Consider the following 20,968-nt stretch of genomic DNA (forward strand, 5'->3'; position numbering starts at 1 on the left):
GTTACAGAATTCAAACCAAAACAAGCTTCTGGCTTAGCCTTGGATTCCCAAGTATTCAATCTACAGAGACTCCACTTCCTCCCAAACATCCATGTTAATGGATATTTTAGAAAATTCCAGTATAATCCAAGGCCAGTTTAATTTATTCCTGTACACAGACAATTTTATGGATGACAACATTGTAGTTCAGATCAATAAATGAGTTGGTTTGGGCTATAAAATTATAAACAGAACCCTTGCAAAAAGTTGCTCATCCTTTCTTGCTATAAACCATTTGACTTTTAGCCAGAAAATATATGACCAAACAAAAACAACTGTTTGCCTTCCTTAATATGCAGTCTCAACATAGACTATTACACAAAGAATTAGCATTAGTCATCAAATTAATTGTAAGGACAACAAATTAAAGTTTCTATGTCTTCATCCATTTCAGCCTTCAGAGGTGAAGCTGACCTCAGACAATACATGGTCTTTCTTCTTGCTATAAAAGTGGTCTCGGAGTCTGTGTCTTCTCAGAATCAAACTCTGCTGGCAGAACTCTCCAGTTCCTCGCTCCACCCCCAACCCACCTCATGGCAAGCCATTTTCTCCAGAACCAGGACTTAGAGCCACAGACCTCAGCCCAGACCTCAGGACGCAGTTGTGAGTGAGAAACCTGGAGAAATGGGTCAGGTGCTTAGGCAGCAAACCCAGAAGTGTAGAAAATTCTGGTTTTATTTTTCCTCTAGTGGAATTTAATTTCTATCCAACACCCTGCTCTACCGACGGTAGAAATTTGACATTGTCCTGCTCAAGTTTTGCCCCCACCCTCCTGCCTCCACCCTCAAGCTTCAAGGACTAGCACAGAATCAAGGAGAGGGAGTGGGGTCCCAGACCTCTCGTCTCATCACCTCTCCACCTTGGAACCAACAGCTGCAGCCCCACCCCCACGGGCCTCAGTGACCCCTTCTCGTGTATTCTCTCTGAACCCTGGATCCTCACTGCCCTGACCCCTGGACTTCCCGGGGCAGCTGGTTCTCTCATCGTGTTCTCACTAATCTCAGCCTCCCAAGATGATTCCGCTGCTTCCTGCTCTGCGCTGTGCATCACAGAGCACAGAGGGGGGCCACCCCAGGCCCCTCAGCCAAGACACCCCACAGAGCTGCTTCTGGTCCTCAGCTCCTGTCCTGGGATGAGTCCCGGACCTCTCTGAGGTTCAACATTCCAATGCATCCCCTTCCCACTCCAGGAGCCCAGCTCAGAAGAGAGAGGTAGTGCTCAGAGTCCCCTCTGAGGGCCTCATGAGGGCTAGTCCATGAATTTTCCATTCAGCTCACCTTAGACTGGGGCCTTTTAATCTCTTTTACAGAGAAACAAACCAAGCTTAGCAAATAATCTTCCAAATCAACTGTTTCAAGTTTCAACCTCAGCTTTGAAACCCAAAAGATAAAGTATTACTTTGTATTCCTCTTGATATTCCCACTCCACCAACCCTACCTAAGGATGCTCTCATCTCAAAAATTCAGGGAAGTTTAGAGGTAACCAAACATACTTAGGGAAGAGGAAGAAGTTACTTTTTTTTTTTTTAGAAGTTACTTTTAAGATCGTATCCCTTGAAAGAACTGCATCTAAATAGCTCAAGAAAATTCAAGGGAAAAAAAAAAAAGCCAAATCTGAGAGGGTCTCCCAAAGATGGGATTATATTAATGGTGAATGCAGGTGATTTGGGTATTTGCCAATAATTATGGCCAGTGGAGACAGGACGTTATCCTCTCTAAAGCCAGGAACTGAAGGAAGACCTAGATTCTAGAACACAGATAGCCATGTTTAGTGCCCAGTATACAATGACTGGTCCAAATTTTGAATGGAATAAGGAATTGTTTTTCAATGAATATGACGTTTCCTTTATATCATTGAATAAATTCTAGACCTCTATCATGTAACAGTCAACAATACAGTATTATATACTATAAAATATGTTCAGAGGATAGATTTCATGGTAAAAGTTCTTACCAAAAAAAAGAACACAAGGACATTTTTGGAGGTAATGGGTATGCTGAGTACCTAGGTTGTGGTGATGTTGTCATGAGTATATACACATGTCCAGACTCAGCAAGATGAATGTATGGGATATTTTGTGTATCAGTTATACCTCAATAAAGCTAAAAACTTTTAAGTGAAAGAAGTTTAAACAAATTTCAAGGTGACTTCTGCCTCAAGCACATTTATTTTAATACATTAGTATTATGATTCAGGTCGTTCCAGCTCCTGATGGCCCTTTGCCATCCAACAAATGGAAACCCAGACTCATGGAACTGGTCAATTTGCTCTTAAAAACATCATGCAAACATCATGTAACACTATTACAAACTATAGTGTTTTGTCTCATAAAAGGGCACAACTCCTGAAAATGTCTCAGGTTGCCTTGGAATTGAGACATTTCCAAGCTGGAATATGCACCTAACCCAGTGATTCCCAGCCAAGTGGATACTGTGGACCAGGAAACCATCTGGGATCTTGGTTGCAGACCTCAAAAACAAAGGAGTGAGGGTGGGATGAGAGAGAGGCGCTTCATGGAACTCTGCATCCCTGGGCAACCAACAAGGCAGAGGGGAAGCAAGGGATTAGCCACCCGATAGTGGGGGACCATCTCCCATCATGGACCAAAATAAAAGGCTGACCAGTTGAAGACCGAGATGGAAAAAATTAAAACATGAAATCACTTAGAGACAAATTAAGTGAGTACATAATTGATTTCTGAGGGGCAAGACTCTCAGAGGGAAAAATGGAGGTGCTGGACTGCATAGAATTTAAACTCCTCATTGTAACCTGAAGGGTTAAGAAGACCCTTGTTTATAATCCTGTATTTACTTATTGGATTGATATCTGTCCCTCCAACTAGGCTGTAAGTTACCTGCAGGCAGGGATGTCACCACTGTATTCCCATCCTTGGAAAAGTCCCTGGTATATGAAAGTGAAAAGTGAAAGTGGCTCAGTCGTGTCCAACTCTTTGCCACCCCGTGGACTATCCATGGAATTCTCCAGGCCAGAATACCGGAGTGGGTAGCCATTCCCCTCTCCAGGGAATCTTCCCAACCCAGGGACCGAACCCAGGTATCCTGCATTGCAGGTGATTCTTTACTGTGTAAGCCACCAGGGAAGCCCAAGAATACTGGAGTGGGCAGCCTATCCCTCCTCCAGCGGATCTTCCAGACCCAGGAATCAAACCAGGGTCTCCTGCATTGCAGGTGGATCTTTACCAGCTGAGCTACCAGGGAAGCCCTGGTATATATTAGACTCAATGATATTTGTTGAGTAAATGAGGTTGATATTGTGGCCAGTGTTTGCCTCTCGCGTTTAACACTTGTAATTGTAAAGGAGACAAGCCTCTGTCAGCCCAAAGCTGGGAGCTGGGAATGAGTTCTGCGGAATGCAAGAGGCTTCCTCACTTGTGACATGAGAACTAGAACCTTCTGGCCATCAGTCCAGGGAAGCTTAATGTGAGTCTTGGCTCCAAGTGAGCCCCACTGACCCACAGTGGTCACTCAACTTAAAATGGAGATGGTCCTGGGTAGCACAGAACCCAAATTCGCTAACACTTTGAGAGCCTGGAACAGGATGGGGTGAAGGAGCTTGGAAAAGAGGATACCAGGAGAGGATAGAAACATCCACGGACACACCTGTCTGTCACCTCTTCAAGGGCTGGTCCAGAGAGCAGGTTGACATAGCCCTGGGTGAGGGACCGTCCACTTAGGACAGTTGCATCTCTTAGCATCTTCTCATGCCCGTGCTCTAGATTTATGACCTAATGATGCACCTTGTGTTTTGCAGAACGCTGAGGCGAGCTACGACTTCAGCAGCAATGACCCTTATCCGTACCCTAGATACACAGACGACTGGTTTAACAGGTAAACTGGGCCTCCGGGGATGGCTGGGACATCAGGAGTGGGGTTTTAGTTCACTCTGTTCTATGTTTTAAGGCTTGAATATCACCAGAAAAATAATCTCAGTGCTTCATGAAATTATACTGTGACTTTTTCCTTTATTGTGGCTATATTTTTTAAATTCTCGAATTTTTTTTAATATGGCAACATTCTTCTAGAATTTTCTTTCAACTATGTTGTTCAGTTGAATAGGAATTACTTGCCACCTTATTAAAGATAAAAGAGGAGTAATAAGAAATCCTTTCTCAGCTCACCACAAGATGAATGTAAACATATGAGTTTCACTTAATCTCTTGAACCTGTTGCAGAGAACGATTTTGCCCCTCGGGTCTGTGTCTATATGTTTTCGAAAAGTGTTTTCGCTGTAACCTCGTAACAGCTCATGTAGTCTCTTTTGACAAAACAGTACGTTAATTGGCATAGGTTTGAAGTATTTTTTTACTAAGGCATAATTAGTCTCAGGTATACAACGTAACAGGGCTTCGCTGCCAGCTCAGTGGTAAAGAACCTACCTGCAATGCAGGAAACCTGTGTTCTGTCCCTGAGTCAGGAAGCTCCCCTGGAGGAAGAAGTGGCAACTTACTCCAGTATTCTTGCCAGAACAATCTCACGGACAGAGGAGTGGCAGGCTACAGCCCGTGAGGTTGCAAAGAAACGGACACAACTGAGTGCACGTGCATGCAACATAATGATTCCGTATTTGTATATACTGCAAAATGATTACCACTATAAGTTCGTTAACATCTGACACCACCCAGAGTCACATAAAAAATTTTTTTCTTGTGATGAAGATTTACTGTCTTAGCAGTTTTCAAATGCACAATACAGTATTGTTAATTCTAGGTCTGATATACTGCTTGACATCCTATTATGCAACCCTACCCAGTGGTAGTATAACTTTCCTTCAACCTGTTTTGCTACTAAACATGAAAATATAGCCTCTTTCTTCTCCAAGTAAAATTCATGCCTAATTTCTCACATGTAAGAAATATCAAGAAATTGAGACAACTGCCTTATCAATCAATATCAATTAAGTTTTAAACCTAATACTTACCCATTATTGATGTTTTTTGAGTGAACTTGATAGAACATATGAACTTCAATTAATGACTGAAGCTCACTTTAAGCACTTTTACTTCTTTATTCACTTTACTCATCTCTTCTACTTCTCGTGACAAACTTATGGTAATTGAAATAAACACTGTCCTCCTCAGTTTAGCAATAAGGAAACAGGCTCAGAAAGATGGCCTGACTTACCTGGTCAAACAACCAGTAAATATCACAGCCAACACTGGAACCCCAGCTCTGTGTTTCTAAGTCCAAGTTGTACCATTATTTTATAAGCATCTTTTTTATTATAAAAGACAGAAGTGTATTATAAAAGACCAAAGAATGACCAGGGACAGGTCCCCAGGGGACCAGGTAGATTAGACTGTGTCCCCACAATCATTGAGTTGACCAGAGACTGTCTGGGACATAGATAAAGCAGACAGGGCTTGGTCATTACAGAAAAGGCAGAAAAGAGTAACGGGGGGAAACATAAGTCCAATTTGTAACATTTAAAAAAGATCATTGCTAATATACAAGAGCATAGTCCCCACTCTCTATTAACCTTACTTGCAGTTTAAAGTCATCATGCAGAATTTATAAGTGTGTGTTTAGGGTGGTAGAAGTGTATGAGCTTGAAAGTGTTAGTCACTCAATCATGTCTGACTCTTTGTGACCACAATGACTGTAGCCCACCAGGCTCCTCAGTCCATGGGATTCTCCAGGCAAGAATACTGGAGTGAGTAGCCATGCCCTTCTCCAAGGGATCTTCCTGACCCAGGGATCGATGGGACCCAGGAATGGAAACCAGGTCTCCATGTTGCAGGGAGATTCTTTACCATCTGAACTACCAGGGAGGATATATTTAAAAGATTGGAGAACTTTTGATTTGAAGTGTCTCTTACTTCCTGTGACTTACAACCCTAGATCCTTGCTAATAAACCACTTTCAGGCACAAGGATGTGAAATCACCAAATAGAAGTCACTACAGCACAGATAAGACATTATTATACATGGCGCCTGGAACCTTGCTCTGAGAAGGACCATGAGCGTGGGCCTGGTTTCTGCGCTGTCAGTCACCAGCTGTCCACAGGCCATCAGAACGGGCAGTAGCTCTGCAGGACCGGGGATTCTGCTCAGAGTTCTGTGACCGCTTGGACAGGCGGGGAGCTCAAGGGGGAATGGAGACGTGTGTGAGAGTGGCTAACTTGCTCTAGTGCAGCTCAAGCTATCATACCGTTGTCAATGGGCTATACTCCAGTATAAAAGAAAAAGGTAAAAAACACAAAGAGCAGTAGCCTTGCACGTGCCAGCTAATTGCCCGCTCCCCTCCCCCCCAGCTGCTGCTGCTAAGTCGCTTCAGTCGTGTCCGATTCTGTGCGACCCCATAGACGGCAGCCCACCAGGCTTCCTCGTCCCTGGGATTCTCCAGGCAAGAACACTGGAGTGGGTTGCCATTTCCTTCTCCAATGCGTGAAAGTGAAAAGTGAAAGTGAAATCGCTCAGTCATATCCGACTCTTCTCGACCCTGTGGACTGCAGCCTCCCAGGCTCCTCCGGCCATGGGATTTTCCAGGCGAGAGTACTGGAGTGGGTTGCCATTTCCTTCTCCAATGAGTGAAAGTGAAAAGTGAAAGTGAAGTCGCTTAGTCCTGTCTGACTCTCAGTGACCCCATGGACTGCAGCTTACCAGGCTCCTCCATCCACGGAATTTTCCAGGCGAGAGTACTGGAGTGGGGTGCCATTGCCTTCTCCGCTTCTACAGCTAGTAGATACTAAATTCATCTCTGATGGATTGATCCAAGCACAAAAATATAAACAACAGAATGGTCTCCCCCCACTCATTTTCTGAACCTGAACACAACCCCCCCCCAACAAGTAAGTCTTCCCGTCTAATGAGCTATAAGAATATTCTTTAAAAAAAACAAAAGCAAAAGTGGAGTTGTCCTCTATCTTAAATAATTTCATTTGCAAACTTATTCTTGAAAGTTCAATTTTAAATGGGTGAAAGTCCTCCAGGACTAAAGAGTGCTTAGGGTAATGAAATTCTTCATTGCCAGCAGAGAAATCCCCAAGTGTCCAATTGCCTCCGACAGAGTCATCGTGAGTCAGGCAAGGAAGATCCTTGCCTCCTAAGGCACCAATGACTCAGACACAGTGGCCACTCTGGTAAATGAGATTTTTCACAATTTTCAAGTGATCTTCAAAGATCCTAATTCATCATGGCTTGTTACTACACAGATCAGATCATGGTCTTTGTTTACTGGTTTACAAAACCAGTAAAAAAAAAAAAAATTAATTAAAAATAAATAAATAAAAACTACTATTGCAAGTGATTATGGGAGGAAAGCAGGTCAAATTTCAGGCCCACAGCACTGGGAGGTTCTGTGGTCCAAACAGTAGGGTGCTGGAATCCTGGAGGTGATTCCTACTTGGCACAAGGAGAATTTGAATATATCATCCTTCCCAGGAGTGTAGGATAAGTTCATTAAAAAGTCACCCTTGGGAGAAATAGCATGCCTAATATTTCCTTCAGTATAGCTAGGGGCCTGTGGAAGAAGAAAAGAGAGTAAGGGGGATTAGAGAAAATAAAACTAGCCATGAGTTAATAACCATAGAAGCTTGATGATGATATTTACAAGAGAGTTCACTCTAGTTTTGTCTATTCTGGTGTTTTCTATAGCAAGAAGATTTAAAAGGCAAAGGGCATAGGGACTTTCCTGGTGGCCCAGTGGCTAAGACTCTGCGCTCCTAATGCAGGGGGCCCAGGGTTCGCCCGGGTCAGGGCGATCTGCAGGAACCAGATCCCACATGCTGCTACTAAGACTCAGCACAGCCAAATAAGTAAAAAAATTAAAAATAGTAACAAAGTTTTAAAATTAAGTCATAGGGCATAAAAAGAGATAAAGAGAACTAGGTCTTTAGTGTGGTGTTCATGAAGCTATTAGTTTTGGTGGATAAGCTTCTGAGGAGCCTGCAGTGTCCCATGAGGAGGCCACAGAAGCCTGAATCACTGAGTGCTAAGTATACCCAAGGTTGAAACAATACAAGGAACAGTAACACCTGTTAAGCAGTTACTTGGGCTTCCCTGGTGGCTCAGACGGTAAAAAATCTACCAGAAATGCAGGAGACCTGGGTTCAATCCCTGGTTTGGAAAGATCCCCTGGAAGAGGGCATGGCAACCCCCTACAGTACTCTTGTCTGGATAATCCCATGGACAGAGGAGCCTGGTGGGCTACAGTCCTTGGGCCTGCACAGTCAGACACGACTGAATGACTAACACCCACATGTGTTTAAGGCACTGTCTTCATGTTTTGTGTGTATTAATTCTCAACCTAACCTCCTGAAATAAGTGTGGACATTATAATCTCCATTTTGGAAACTGAAGCCCAGCAAGATTAAGTCATGTGTGCAAGGTCACACAACTGAGGAGTGGTGGACTTGACACCAGTGAGGGGGATGGTTCCAAGCACTGCCTCACAATAAAGAGGAGTGTGGAGAAAGGCCAAACTCTTGTCATCTCTGGCTGGGGAAATGGGGACAGGCCTCCTTGAAGAGGTGGCTTTTGGTCCTGGATCTAAACGAGGGTGCTAGGCAGACTTTGGAGGAGGGGTGAGTGTGTTCTGGGGTGAATAGGGTATTAATAGAAATTAGGCAAAGAAGCAGAGGCAAGGGGTACAGATGTGTTCAGTAGCTGGATAACTGGTCCGAGAGTTAGAGACTGGCACATAGGGCAGCAATCTGAGAAGGCACCGTGGAGGAAGTGGGCAGGAAAGGTTTGGATGGTTGCTAGGAGAAGAGAAGAGCTCTTGTGGTTGTATGAGGTGGGCACAGAAAAGGACCCTCCAGGCACGCTGCTGCCTGAGGTTCTGAGAGCCTTGAGCCCTTGTCTCTGGCCAGAGCAGTGTTTCCGGTCCAGGAGGCATGAGCCTCTGGTCAGCTGCGCAGCCCCGAGGCCTGCCGGTTTCTTCAGGTGTTCTCTTCTGGTCCTGGAGAAGGAAATGGCAACCCACTCCAGTGTTCTTGCCTGGAGAATCCCATGGACAGAGGGGCCTGGCAGGCCACGCTCCATGGGGTCGCAAAGAATCAGACGTGACTGAGCAACTATCACTCACTCACTCGCTGTCTTCTGGGCGTGGGCATAAAACCCAACACCCCATCTTTGCTCCGCAGACTCGGGCTCTTGGATAAGATAGTTTCAGCATCAAAACGCCCATGAATGGCTGACAGGTGCTGACCCGCAGTGGGCTTGCTGCTGCTACCGCAGCTCCAGCCAAGCCCCCTGGCCACAGAGGCTGGTCAGAACTCCGAGGCAGTAGCTGCCCAGGAAAGCTCACGCTCTCCATCACAATCTCCTGACTGCCGTGGAAAGTAGAAAATAAAGGAGAGGGTGGGACGAATGGAGAGAGTAGCATGGAAACATACACTACCACGTGTAAAATAGTTAGCCAGTGGGAATTTGCAGCCAAGGACTCTTTCTGAAGGCAAACTTCATACATGTGCAGGACAGCCTTTAGAGGAGACGTGTATTAGAATCCCTTGCCCTGTGCTTAAGCTGATTTTGCTGGTTTCTTCCTTTTTCAGCAGAGAAAGTGTGTTTATTCTACTGCGAACCATTTAATAATTACATGTGGCATCTGCACTCCAGGGATGTATTTGAAACACAGTTGAGGAATTTGGAAAAGGAGTGTAATTTCCTCCTCGCTTGTAGTCAGAGAAATACAGACTTGGGCCAAGCAAAATAATAATAGCAGCCACAGTAGCAACAATAACCTGAACTGCAAGAAGGCAAAAATAACACACATTTAATAAGCCTCCATAATATACAACCCAGCCACAGCTGATTTGTCAGGATCCAGCATCACATTTTTTTCTTGCTGGCATTCCATAAATATTGATTGGCTGGTTGACGGATGGGTGGCACACCTTCTCAGTTGGGCCAAGATGTTGAGTGGCCTTGACATCTGTCCATTTGAGGGCTGCCAGCTTCTCCCTAGGCTTGCAGCCCATGCTTTGTCAATAATCTTCCAACCCTGCTGGGTTTTAGGTCAGTGTTTGGTGATGCATTGCAGATCCGAAGTCTATTACCGTGCTGCTGTCCATAAAAATCTCTCTTCCATAGCATTTCTTTGACAGGCATGCACCACTGAAATGTCATCCCCACCATTGGCAATATTTACGGAGCATCACCGGGTGCAGTGTGCTCTATCCATTACGCCCTAAAGAGTAAGAGATTCTGGATTCGATGCAATTCCTGGTTACAAAAAGTTTACTATAAATTCAGGAAGAGAGAAGATATTTGCTATTCAAACAACCAAAATGAAGGGAAGGGAGGATAAATGGATGAGATGGATCGTCTATCTCTAGATGAACGTATTTGATTGATAGCATCAGTTAAACCTTCAAATAAGAAAGATTTTCAGTGATTAACTTTTTTTAATTAAAAGTCATATTTCATTTTGAAGAACCCAATACGACAAGCCAAAAAAGAACATGTGAGAAAAATGTCCTCTCTGGTTGGCTATTAGCACAGTGATAGAAACCAATACTTTACCCTGGTGACATCTAATGGTTTAGAAGTAGATGAACATCTTTCCCTTTCATCTTTATGGACTAATTCTGAAATCACCTCCTGGGTAATAAAATCCAAACTGCCTTCAAAGACCTAATCTAAGTTTTTCTTTCATGTGAGCATTGAGACTACCTCATAAGCTGATATTAGTTCAAAGTTTGCTGCTTGTAATCAACCCTCTCTGTATCCAAATCAAAGCACAGTGAAATCCAACACAGTTTAATGTGGAGAGCTCTTCTGAGCCACTGAAGAAATACCACCAGGGCTTCCCTGGTGACTCAGACGGTAAAGAATCTGCCTGCAATGCAGGAGACCCAGGTTCGATCCCTAGGTCGGGAAGATCCCCTGGAAAAAGGAATGGCAACACACTCCAGGATTCTTGCCTGGAGAATCCCATGGATAGAGGAGCCTGGTGGGCTACAGTCCATGGGGTCGCAAAGAATTGGACACAACTGAGTGACTAATACTTTCACACTTTCTGAGTCACTGGAGAGATACCACAAAGTTCTGAGTTTTTCTTTTTCTATTCCTCTACCAGGATTATGCAAGTTTTCATCATTTAAATTTTCCCCTTCAGCTAAAAGAAACAGACATAACTCAGATTTTGGAGTAATGGAGAGACTGACATGGACTGCAATAGAGATATACTGGTATAATCATTTCTACTTTGGAAACTGTTTACCATATAAGGGGGATTTTATGGTCCCCAGGTGGCAATTATTCTTAAGAGAGAAAAATTCAGAAGATTATAATGGACAAATGCAGTAGTATATTATTAATTGCTTGGTATGAAATAAGAGATCCCTGAATTGAATCAGTTTTCCTTATCCGTAAAATGCAACTAAACTCCACCCTTAAGGTTTGCATAAGGTACTAAGGATATGCATACGGAGACTTGATACAGAGTGTGGCAAATGGTAGGCACCCTCTAAGTGCAGAAAATGTAATTGTGAAATTCATGGAGAGGATTTCTATAGGATCTAAATCAGAGGTTCTCCAACTAGACAGAAAATAAGGAAAGTTTATGCTAAAGGGATAAATGAAATTTCCCGCCATTTTTCCTCAGACATCCATTCTCTCATCTGAGCTTTTGAAGTTTGTTATTTCTTTAAAAAAAAAAAAAAAAATCTAGGGAATTTCCTGGAGGTCCAGTGGTTAGGACTTGGAACTTTCACTGCCAAGAGTGTGTGTTCAATCGCTGTTCGGGGAACTAAGATCCCAAAAGCCACACAGCAAGGCCAAATTTTTTCTTTAAAAAATCTCTACCAGTATAAGACAGAGGGATGTGCCCTTTTAATTACTGACTCCTTTGGCCACAATGAAGTCTGGGATGCCCTAACGGGTTGTGCTCAGAACCACACACTTTGCTTTGCTCAGTGTGGGAATTGGGCTTGGGACCATAACTTCACTGCATACTTGCTCTGCTTTTTAACTTTCTTCTGTGACCAGTGTCTCCATGACAAATAAGGTAAATATTCTTTACCTGTCCTTTGTTCCCTCAAGGCATATACTTTAAAATTAAAACCATATGGACTACAATAGGATACAAGTGAGTACTTGATCAAAAGAGATCTCATTTACCCTCCCTGGAAAATTGAAGGTATCTTTAAAGGTATCTTAAAACACAATAGAAGTGCTCATTATACACTAAAGTTCTCTGAACAACATCCCTAACTGTCCTCTGAATCAATTTCCTGTTTTCTCTGCACGCCACCATTGCCTTAGTTTTCATCCTTAGCACCTCAGCAATGACCTTCTCGTCTTAAAAAAAAAAAAAAGAAAGTATTTTATTGATTAAATAAGCACATCCTGTTTAAAATCAAAACATTAGCCAAAATAATTTTGAAGCATCAAAAAGCAGATGCAATAGAACAGACTACTGAATCAGCAACACAGAGGATAAATAGAGAACCATTTTCAGAAGAATTTTTTTAAAGATACATAAAATGTAAATGAAGGCAGCAGACATGAACAGTCTATAATAGAAGTTTCTGCTGTGAATGACTCTCTTTTTGCTCTCCCAGGAAAACAACTATCATTTTGTTAATTATGTTATGTGTGTCATAATGCTCTAGTGGTTATTTAGGATATCATCATTTTTTAGAGCTACATATTAAACAATTTGGGGGAAAATAACATCTATATTTTCCTTTAAACTCATTCACAAAAAATGATTAATCGAATATGGTAAAATATTAACTGTACATGTATACACAACATTAATCATTTGTATTTAGCAAAAGAATGGTGATGGTTTAGTCGCTAAGTCTTGTCTGACTCTTGTGACCCCACGGAGTGTAGCCTGCCAGACTCTTCTGTACATGGGATTCTCCCGGCAAGAATACTGGAGTGGGTTGCCATTTCCTTCTCCAAACAGAAGAATAAAGACACTCAAATGTCTATTATTAATAGGGTTCTGATGAATAAACAATAGTATACCCACAAAAAATCTAAGTTATGAGAAGCCCTTGACTTTGATAGACTTGAGTGTTGGCCATCTGAGATTCATTCTGTTATTCACTGAATTTGTCTGTACTTTTTCAATATTTCCTATTTTTAAAATAATAAACTGAGCTAAATGGGTTATCCCTCCAGCCTTGCTTGTCCAGCATATCAGTTATCTATTGCCAAATAATGCCGCATAACAAATCATCCCAAAATGAATAAGCACCGACATTGCTCACAAGTCCATAGGTCAGCTGGACAGGTCTATTGATCTAGCTGCCCGTGCATCCACGGTCGGATGGCAGGTGGTCTGGGGACTGGCCAGCAGGTTGGCCTCTCACATTTCAGGGGGATGGCTGGCTATCGCTGGGGTGACCGGCATGAAGGGTTACGGTCTCTCGTCATCCCGTGGGGCAGCCTGGGCTTGTCCACATGGCATCTGGGCAGTTTCAGGAGAAAGAACAGTTGTGGTCCTCCTGGGGGCCAGCCTCATCTCTTTTACCACATCCTTTTGGACAAAACAAGTCATGAGGCCAGACTCAAGGGAGAAATGAGCTTCATCTCTTCATGGAGGAGCAAGAAGACCACACTGCCAGGGGCCTGGACATGGGGAGCAGAAGAATGGGGCTATTCTGGCAACATGACATACCCCTGACTCCTGTCACTTGCTCCCTGGTGACCTTTGTCAGAAGGAGGCCAATCAAGCCACCATATTTGTCCCCCACCCCCACCAACAGCTATTCCCACTTTTGACAGATCATGTTTTATTCTAGAGGCAAAATGGAGCTACTGAATGTTCTCGAGAGCTGAGGGGCCAGGTGAACATGGGCTTGGAAAATGATTTTCCTAACATTCAGGGGAGTAAGGACGTTTGCCTAAGATGATCAGAAAAACAAGACTGAGCGGAAGACATCCGAGGCTGCGGGAATGAAGCCCACAGAGGCCTGGGGCCTGGTGAAGCGGCCTGGTATCACCAACAATTACAGGGAGCCACTGCCAGTTAGAATTCATTGGCATCGCCTAATTTAGCAATGATCTCCCTGAAAGCTCAGTTGGTAAAGAACCCGCCTGCAATGCTGGAGACCCCGGTTCAATTCCTGGGTCAGAAAGATCCACTGGAGAAGGGATAGGCTACCCACTCCGGTATTCTTGGGCTTCCCTTGTGGCTCAGCTGGTAAAGAATCCACCTGCAATGCAGGAGACCCCAGTTCAATTCCTGGGTCAGAAAGATCCCCTGGAGAAGGGAAAGGCTACCCAATCCAGTGTTCTGGCCTGGAGAATTCCATGGACTGTTTATCCATGGGGCTTCCCTGGTGGCTCAGCAGGTAAAGAATCCAGCAGTAATGCAGAAGATGCAGATTTGATGCCTGAATTGAGAAGATCCCCTGGAGGAGGAAATGGCTACCCACTCCAGTAGTCTTGCCTGGAGAATCCCAAGGACAGAGTCCCTGGCGGACTGGAGTCCATGGGGTTGCAGAGAGTCAAACATGTTTCTTCCCAAATGTTCCTGTGGAGGAACCACAACCGGCATCTCCCCATTTAAAAGGAAAATTAAAGACACGGAAGCCTTCAATGTCTTTTGTCTGCTCAAGGAAGCTTGCACGCTTTTGTCCTCCAGGTTTCCGTGAGCAGCTGTGGGGCAGAGAAGGTTTGCTCCCCGGGTGGGAGGGTGGTGGGGGGTCAGGTCTCATTGTGTCAGTGAGGCTTAGTCTCAGACCTGGCTCAGGTCTGCTGAGACTCAACTTGGACATTTGCAAAGTGGAGCAGTGCCTGCCCCCACAAGGAGTAGAGGCGGTGAGGCCACAGAGGCAGTGAGCACGCCACACTCAGCCCATGGCAGGGGGCTGGTCGTCCTCTCATCCCTCAGAGCTGGGCTCCCTCCGCAGCAATGGTGAGGTCTCCTCCAACACAATCATTCTTTTTCTGGAGGGAATTCGGAGTCCCTTTGATGTGTAGCCTTCATGGAGGCAGAATTTGCTTTTGCTCATGTAGAGAAAGAAAATCTGTATATTTCAATCCTCAGATGTGATTTCTTTTAATGGACTGATGTGGTAGGTTTGCGTGTCCCAGGAAAATGTAGCAACCAGTCTACACTGCAGAAATCAGAACTTTCTGGGCTATGCAGCCAATAAGCCCCTTCCCCACGTGCCTTCCTGCACCCGCCGTGTAAATAGCAAGTAGGCAGCCCTCACCACCATCCCCTCCGGGGCCACACAGATGCTGTTCTAGCCGACTTCAAATCCGGCTGCTTCTTGGAGCATTAGCAGGGCCTTGCAGGGTTGGGGCTGGTGGCTTGCAGGGAAATGAACACTAGGCTCCTCCACAGCTGGGATGCTGCTGGGGGTCCAAACACACATTCTGATTGACTTCAAGCTTATGCTTGGTTCCGTTGCCATTTAACAAAAGGCCTGAAAACCTAGTGGCTTAAAAGAGAGCAAACGCTTGCTTGCTTGCTCACCATCCTGTTAACGTAGGTGGGGCTCTTGTCTCTCTCCATGTGCTGCTGACGGGGCGACTGGCTGGGTCTGGAGGAAGAAGACCTCCAGGGGCTCCCCTGGGGTGCTGTCAGGTCATGCTCCCCTCGTGGCCTTGTCCACGGCCCAAGCTCCTCTGCGCACTCCACTGCATCCTGTGGGCCCAAGCCAGCCACCAGGCGGCCTGGCTCAGGGGAGGGGAAGTGCTCACAGGAGGGAGAACTGTTTGGATTCCTTTGGTCTAACAGAAAAGGGAGCAGAAGGGAGAGGCTTAATGAAATTATGGTGTCGATTGCAGAATTATGTAGCACCCAGTGCACCCTGGGCCCCTGCACTAACATGAGCAAACAACTTGCATGCCTTCAGTGATGGGGAACTCACTCCCTCACAACGAGGCCTGTTCTGCCTTTGGATGTATGACAGTGTCTAGAACATGAGCCCTAAGAAGGCCTTGCTCAGAATTGTAAGCTTTAGGCCAACAAACTTCAGAAAGATGGTTCTAATGACTGTCCAGGGTTCTTAATCTGGTCAGCCTCAAAGTTTCTGTGGAGCCCTTGAAATTGAATGTGAAACGTTGCCAGTGTGGGCTTTTTTGGTTCCCAGAGGAAGGTGGAGGTCTGTAGCATATAATATCTTAAAGGAGCTGCGCTGTGCTTAGTCGTTCAGCCATGTCAGACTTTTTGCGACCCTATGGACTGTAGCCCACCAAGCTCCTCTGTCCAAAATTCTCCAGGCAAGAATACTGGGGTGGGTTGCCATGCCCTCCTCTACGGGTTCTTCCCAATTCAGGGATCGAACCCCAGTCTCCTGCATTGCAAACTGATTCTTTACCATCTAAGCCACCAGGGAAGCCCAAGAATACTGGAGTGGGTAGCAGTTCCCTTCTCCAGGGGATCTTCCCAGCCCAGGGGTTGAACTCAGGTGTCCTACATTGCAGGCAGATTCTTTACCGTCTGAACCACCAAGGAAGCTTTAAAGGAGGCTAGAATCCAACAAAGGTAAATAATCTCTGTCCCACAGCTGACAGGCAGCATTCACTGCCCGGTGGCCAGAACCAGCCTTGAAAATAAACACTAGCCCACAATTCCAGCTGTTCAAAAAAAGTCAGCTATTTCGACTAGCACCAATCTGTCAGTTTCGTGTTTTGTTTTTGCAGAAAGCCTATGACTGCCTTCTGCAGGAAGACACTCAGATTTTAAAGTAGAGATCACCTTTCAAGGTTGAAATGTTCTGAGAAGACTCTTCACGGTAGAAATGAGCCAAGGGCGGCTGGGAGGTGGAAGGGGTGAGAGGAGAGACACAGACGGAAGATGCAGTGGCCTGGACTGGCTCCAGGCTAACAGAACCACTCAAAAGAATCAAACTGATAGAATGTAAGAAATCTTCCCCAAGTCGTCTGACCCTCTGTCTGACCCGTCTTCACTTCTCTCCGCAGCCACGGGACGAGATGTGCCGGGGAGGTCTCTGCGGCTGCCAACAATAACATCTGCGGGGTCGGTGTGGCCTATGGGTCCAAGGTCGCAGGTAGGCTGTCCCATCCCTGCCAAACATCCCCAGGAGGCATCACACCCAGTCTCCATCCTGGCCAGGGCCCGGCAAAAACTCCCAGGAGAGCAAGAGAGCAGGGATTGGTACAATTTAGCAAGGATGAAAAAAAAAATTTTTTTAATTTAACCTGTATGGCAATATCAGTAAACTTTAAAAATTTTAAGGTGCACAGATCATAAACCCACAGGTCAATGAAGTTTCACAAGCCAACCACACACATGTAATCATCAAGAATCAAAACATTACCAGCACCCCAAAGCCTTCCTTGTGCACCCCTCAGTTGCTGCCCAAACACACAAGAACAGTCATGACTCTGACTTCTAAGAGCAAACGTGGGTTATTCCCAGTTTTTGAACTTTATATGAATGAAATTGTCCTGTCTGCACTCGTTGTGTATCAGTATCCTTAATATCTTTTTTAAAAAAATTTATCAAAGTATAGTTGATTTACAATGTTGTGTTCATTTCTGATGTACAGCAAAGTGACTGGTTATATGTGTGTGTGTGTGTGTGTGTGTGTGTGTGTGTGTGCACACGCATGCACGAGCGCTTAGTTGCTCAGTCGTGTCCAGCTCTTTGCAACCTCATGGACTGTGGCCCACCAGGCTCCTCTGTCTATGGGGATTTTCCAGGCAAGAATACTGAAGTGGGTAGATGATCCATTCTCCAGGGGATCTTCCTGACCCAGGAATCCAACCAGGGTCTCCTGCATTGCAGGCAGGTTCTTTACCAGCAGAGCTACCAGGGAAGCCCATATACATATATACACACATAAATATATTCTTTTTCATATTCTTTTCCATTATGGTTTATTACAAGACACTTAATATTTTTCCCTGTGCTATACAGTAGGACCTTGCTGTTCATCCATCATATATATAATAGTTTCATCTGCTGATCCCAAACTCCCAGTCCTTCCCCTCCCAACACCCTCCCCCTAGTAACCACAAGTCTGCTCTCTACATCTGCGAGCCTGTTTCTATTTCATAAATAAGTTAATTCCTATCATATTTTAGATTGCACATATAAGTGGTACCATGTTACATTTACCTTTCTCTTTCTGACTTGTTTCACTTAGCATGATAACCTCTAGGCCCATCATGTTGCTGCAAAAGGCACAATTTCATTCTTTTTTATGGCTGAGGAGTATTCCATTCTATGTGTATGTGTGTGTATATATATATGTATATACCACATCTTCTTTATCCATTCAACTTGCAGTAGACATTTAGGTTTGTTTCGATGTCTTGGCTATTGTGAATAATGCTGCTGTGAACACTGGGGCACCTGTATCTTTTCAACTTATAGTTTTGTCTGGGTGTATGCCTAGGAGTGGGATTGCGCAATCATATGGCAACTCTAGTTTTAATTTTTTGAGGAGCTTCTGTATTGTTTCCATAATGACTGCACCAATTTACATTTCCACCAAGAGTGGAAGAGGGCTCCCTATATTTTCAAAGTATAGTTTTGTCCACATATCCATAAGATGTAAATAGGACTCAGACAAAAATGGTAGAAAATGAGGAGGAATGCACAAATTATTGTAAACATACTCCAAACTCTTCAAAATGCTTTTGGTGGCTTGTTTTGTTTATACCAAGCATCTCATTTTTAAGAGAAAATATTCTGCCTAGAAGAATCTTTTTATTAAGTTCTACAGGAAAGATGTTTAACAAATTCCCCTTTACGGGGTCTTCAGAAACCGAGGGTGTCAGGTCACTAGAAACTTAGAAAGCAACACCTTCCCCTGCCAAAAAAGAAAGGGAGAGAGAAAACGAATGAGGGGATAAGATGCTAAAGAATGAAGTGGCTCCTCATTCTTTCCAAGTTTTGCATTAAATTTGGTTCTTAATTTATCCAGGCTGAGCCACCCAACCTTGTTTTTCTTTTTTTACAACCATCTCGATGGGGTTTTTTTTTTTTTTCCTGGTGTTTTAATGGAACCATAACCATACTTTGTGCTGACACTTGCATTTCCAAGGACCTAAATAAAGCAAGAGCAACCTATACAAATCATCATTAGCCTCCTTCAACACTGTCTGCTAAGCGGGCTGCCTGAGTTGGGTGCTGAATTTCATAGAAGAATACATCCAGAGCATTCTGAAATGTAACTAGGGAGGCTTTGCCCCTCGGGTTTCAACGCTCTGTGTTTGGTGAGCCTCCAAAAAGCTGGCATCAAAACATCAGAGGCTGCTATGAGCTCAGGGGAAAATATAGCACCCAATTAATATTTGATAAGCCAGGCTCACACCTCCGGTGGTATCTGAATGGGGGGGAGGGGGGGGTGGTTTCCTATTCACAGGACAGAGTGGAGGCAATGGAAAATTTCAAACCTAGATTCCTCACTCAGAGTGAGGTCTTCCAAAGAGTTTTTAAATTTTTTTCATGCCCACAGTAACCGGGTTTTTGAACAAGGGATTCTTAAAACTACTGCCTGCAAAAATTAAGACTTGCGATTAGTTCATGGCATTCAGGGGTCCACTGGGGCCTTTTTCTCCATCAGCTTCTTTTTCTCTCTTGTAATTTGTGCTCTGAAAGCATTTGAGTGTTAGTCGCTCAGCTGTGTTCAACTCTTTGCAACCCTATTGGGTTGTAGTTCACCAGTCTCCTCTGTCCATGGGATTCTCCAGGCAAGAATACTGGAGTGGGTAACTATTCCCTTCCCCAAGGGATCTTCCTGACCCAGGGATTGAACCCGGGTCTCCTGCATTGCAGGCAGATGCTTTCACCATCTGAACCACCAGGGAAGCCCCAAAGTATCTAATCCTCCTGCCCTTTTTGTTTGAATTCCTTAAATGCAAGCCTGAGGCAAGGATCTGGTTGCAAGGAATTTATTTAGGAGGCAACCCTGAGAAGCCAGTGAGGGAAAGAGAAAGGAAGATAGTGGGAGGACGGACCAACGGAGGGTGTGTAGGTGAGCTGGGGTTCAGGGGACTGTGGGGACACCCCCTCAGCATTGCCCTCCCTGAGGGGAGGAGGCTGGGAGTTTAACCACCAACCCCCTTCTGTCTTCAGTGGAGAGGTAGGGGTCCTCAGCCACAAGCCCCTGGCCTATCCAACCTGCAGCTCACATGGGCTGAGCTCCACCCCCAAGGCAGAGGCCACGCCCCAGGCAAAGACCTCCCACCCCCCACCCCGGACGGGGCCAGCAGGGCCAGGTGGGGTGTGCCAGCCTCTGACTGACCTCTGATCCCCAAGGCGAGTGAGTGCAGCCTGGCACCTCAAAGACAGACCTAACTGGTGTCTGTGAACCCCGACAGCTCACAGGTCTCACACCACCACTCTGAAAATCCAGAAACTAAGCCCAGAGCCAGCGGGAGGCTTTGCAGCCACACAGAGACCCTGAGCAAAGGAGCCGCCTTTTTCCACTCCTTTAACCCAGTATCCATTAACTCCCTGTATTCATTAACTCCCTGTATCCATTCCTATGGGTCCTAAGTGCTCAGAGCCAGGCAGGTCCAGTCCCATGCTGTGTGCATCTAGACATCCCAGGGACCTCTGAACTCCCCTAGAGGAGCAGAAGGAATTCTTGCTGACAAACCCCTAGAGAGGTACTCAGGAATCCCAGTAGAAGCAGAATGCTACCTTACAGACTTGGGGAAACAGTTTGCTCATCCTGGCTATCAATTCCAAAAATTGGCTGGTTTTCGTTCTAAATGAGCTATCAGTTCCAAAAGTTGGCTGGTTTTCATTCTAAGCGACCTGTGCCCTCTAGAGAATCTTTTCGGGAGCTTTCTGAGCTGGGGTCTGGGGGCGCCACCTGGTGGCCAACCAAGATCACCGCAAGTCTCAAGGTGTTGAGTTAGGGGGACAACGTCGCAAAGGAGCTCTGCGTGTGCTAAGTTGCTTCAAGAGTCCAACTCTTTGCGACCCTATGGACTGTAGGGGCTCTCTCTCTCTCTCTCTCTCTCTCTCTCTCTCTCGGCTACTGGGTCCATGGGATTCTCCAGACAAGAATACT

At 45.0% G+C, this 20,968-nt stretch overlaps 1 protein-coding gene across 1 annotated transcript in view; it reads left to right on the forward strand.

The window, feature by feature from the left end:
* PCSK2 (proprotein convertase subtilisin/kexin type 2) overlaps window positions 1-20,968 on the forward strand; it is a 230,315-nt gene that overhangs the window by 175,607 nt on the left and 33,740 nt on the right. Inside the window, exons 6-7 of the mRNA XM_061126390.1 lie at window positions 3,811-3,887; window positions 16,896-16,984. Of these exons, the coding sequence (XP_060982373.1) occupies window positions 3,811-3,887; window positions 16,896-16,984 (166 nt within the window). The remainder of the gene's footprint in view (window positions 1-3,810; window positions 3,888-16,895; window positions 16,985-20,968) is intronic.

This window comes from Dama dama, chromosome 23, assembly GCF_033118175.1.
Source record: "Dama dama isolate Ldn47 chromosome 23, ASM3311817v1, whole genome shotgun sequence".
NCBI lineage: Eukaryota > Metazoa > Chordata > Mammalia > Artiodactyla > Cervidae > Dama > Dama dama.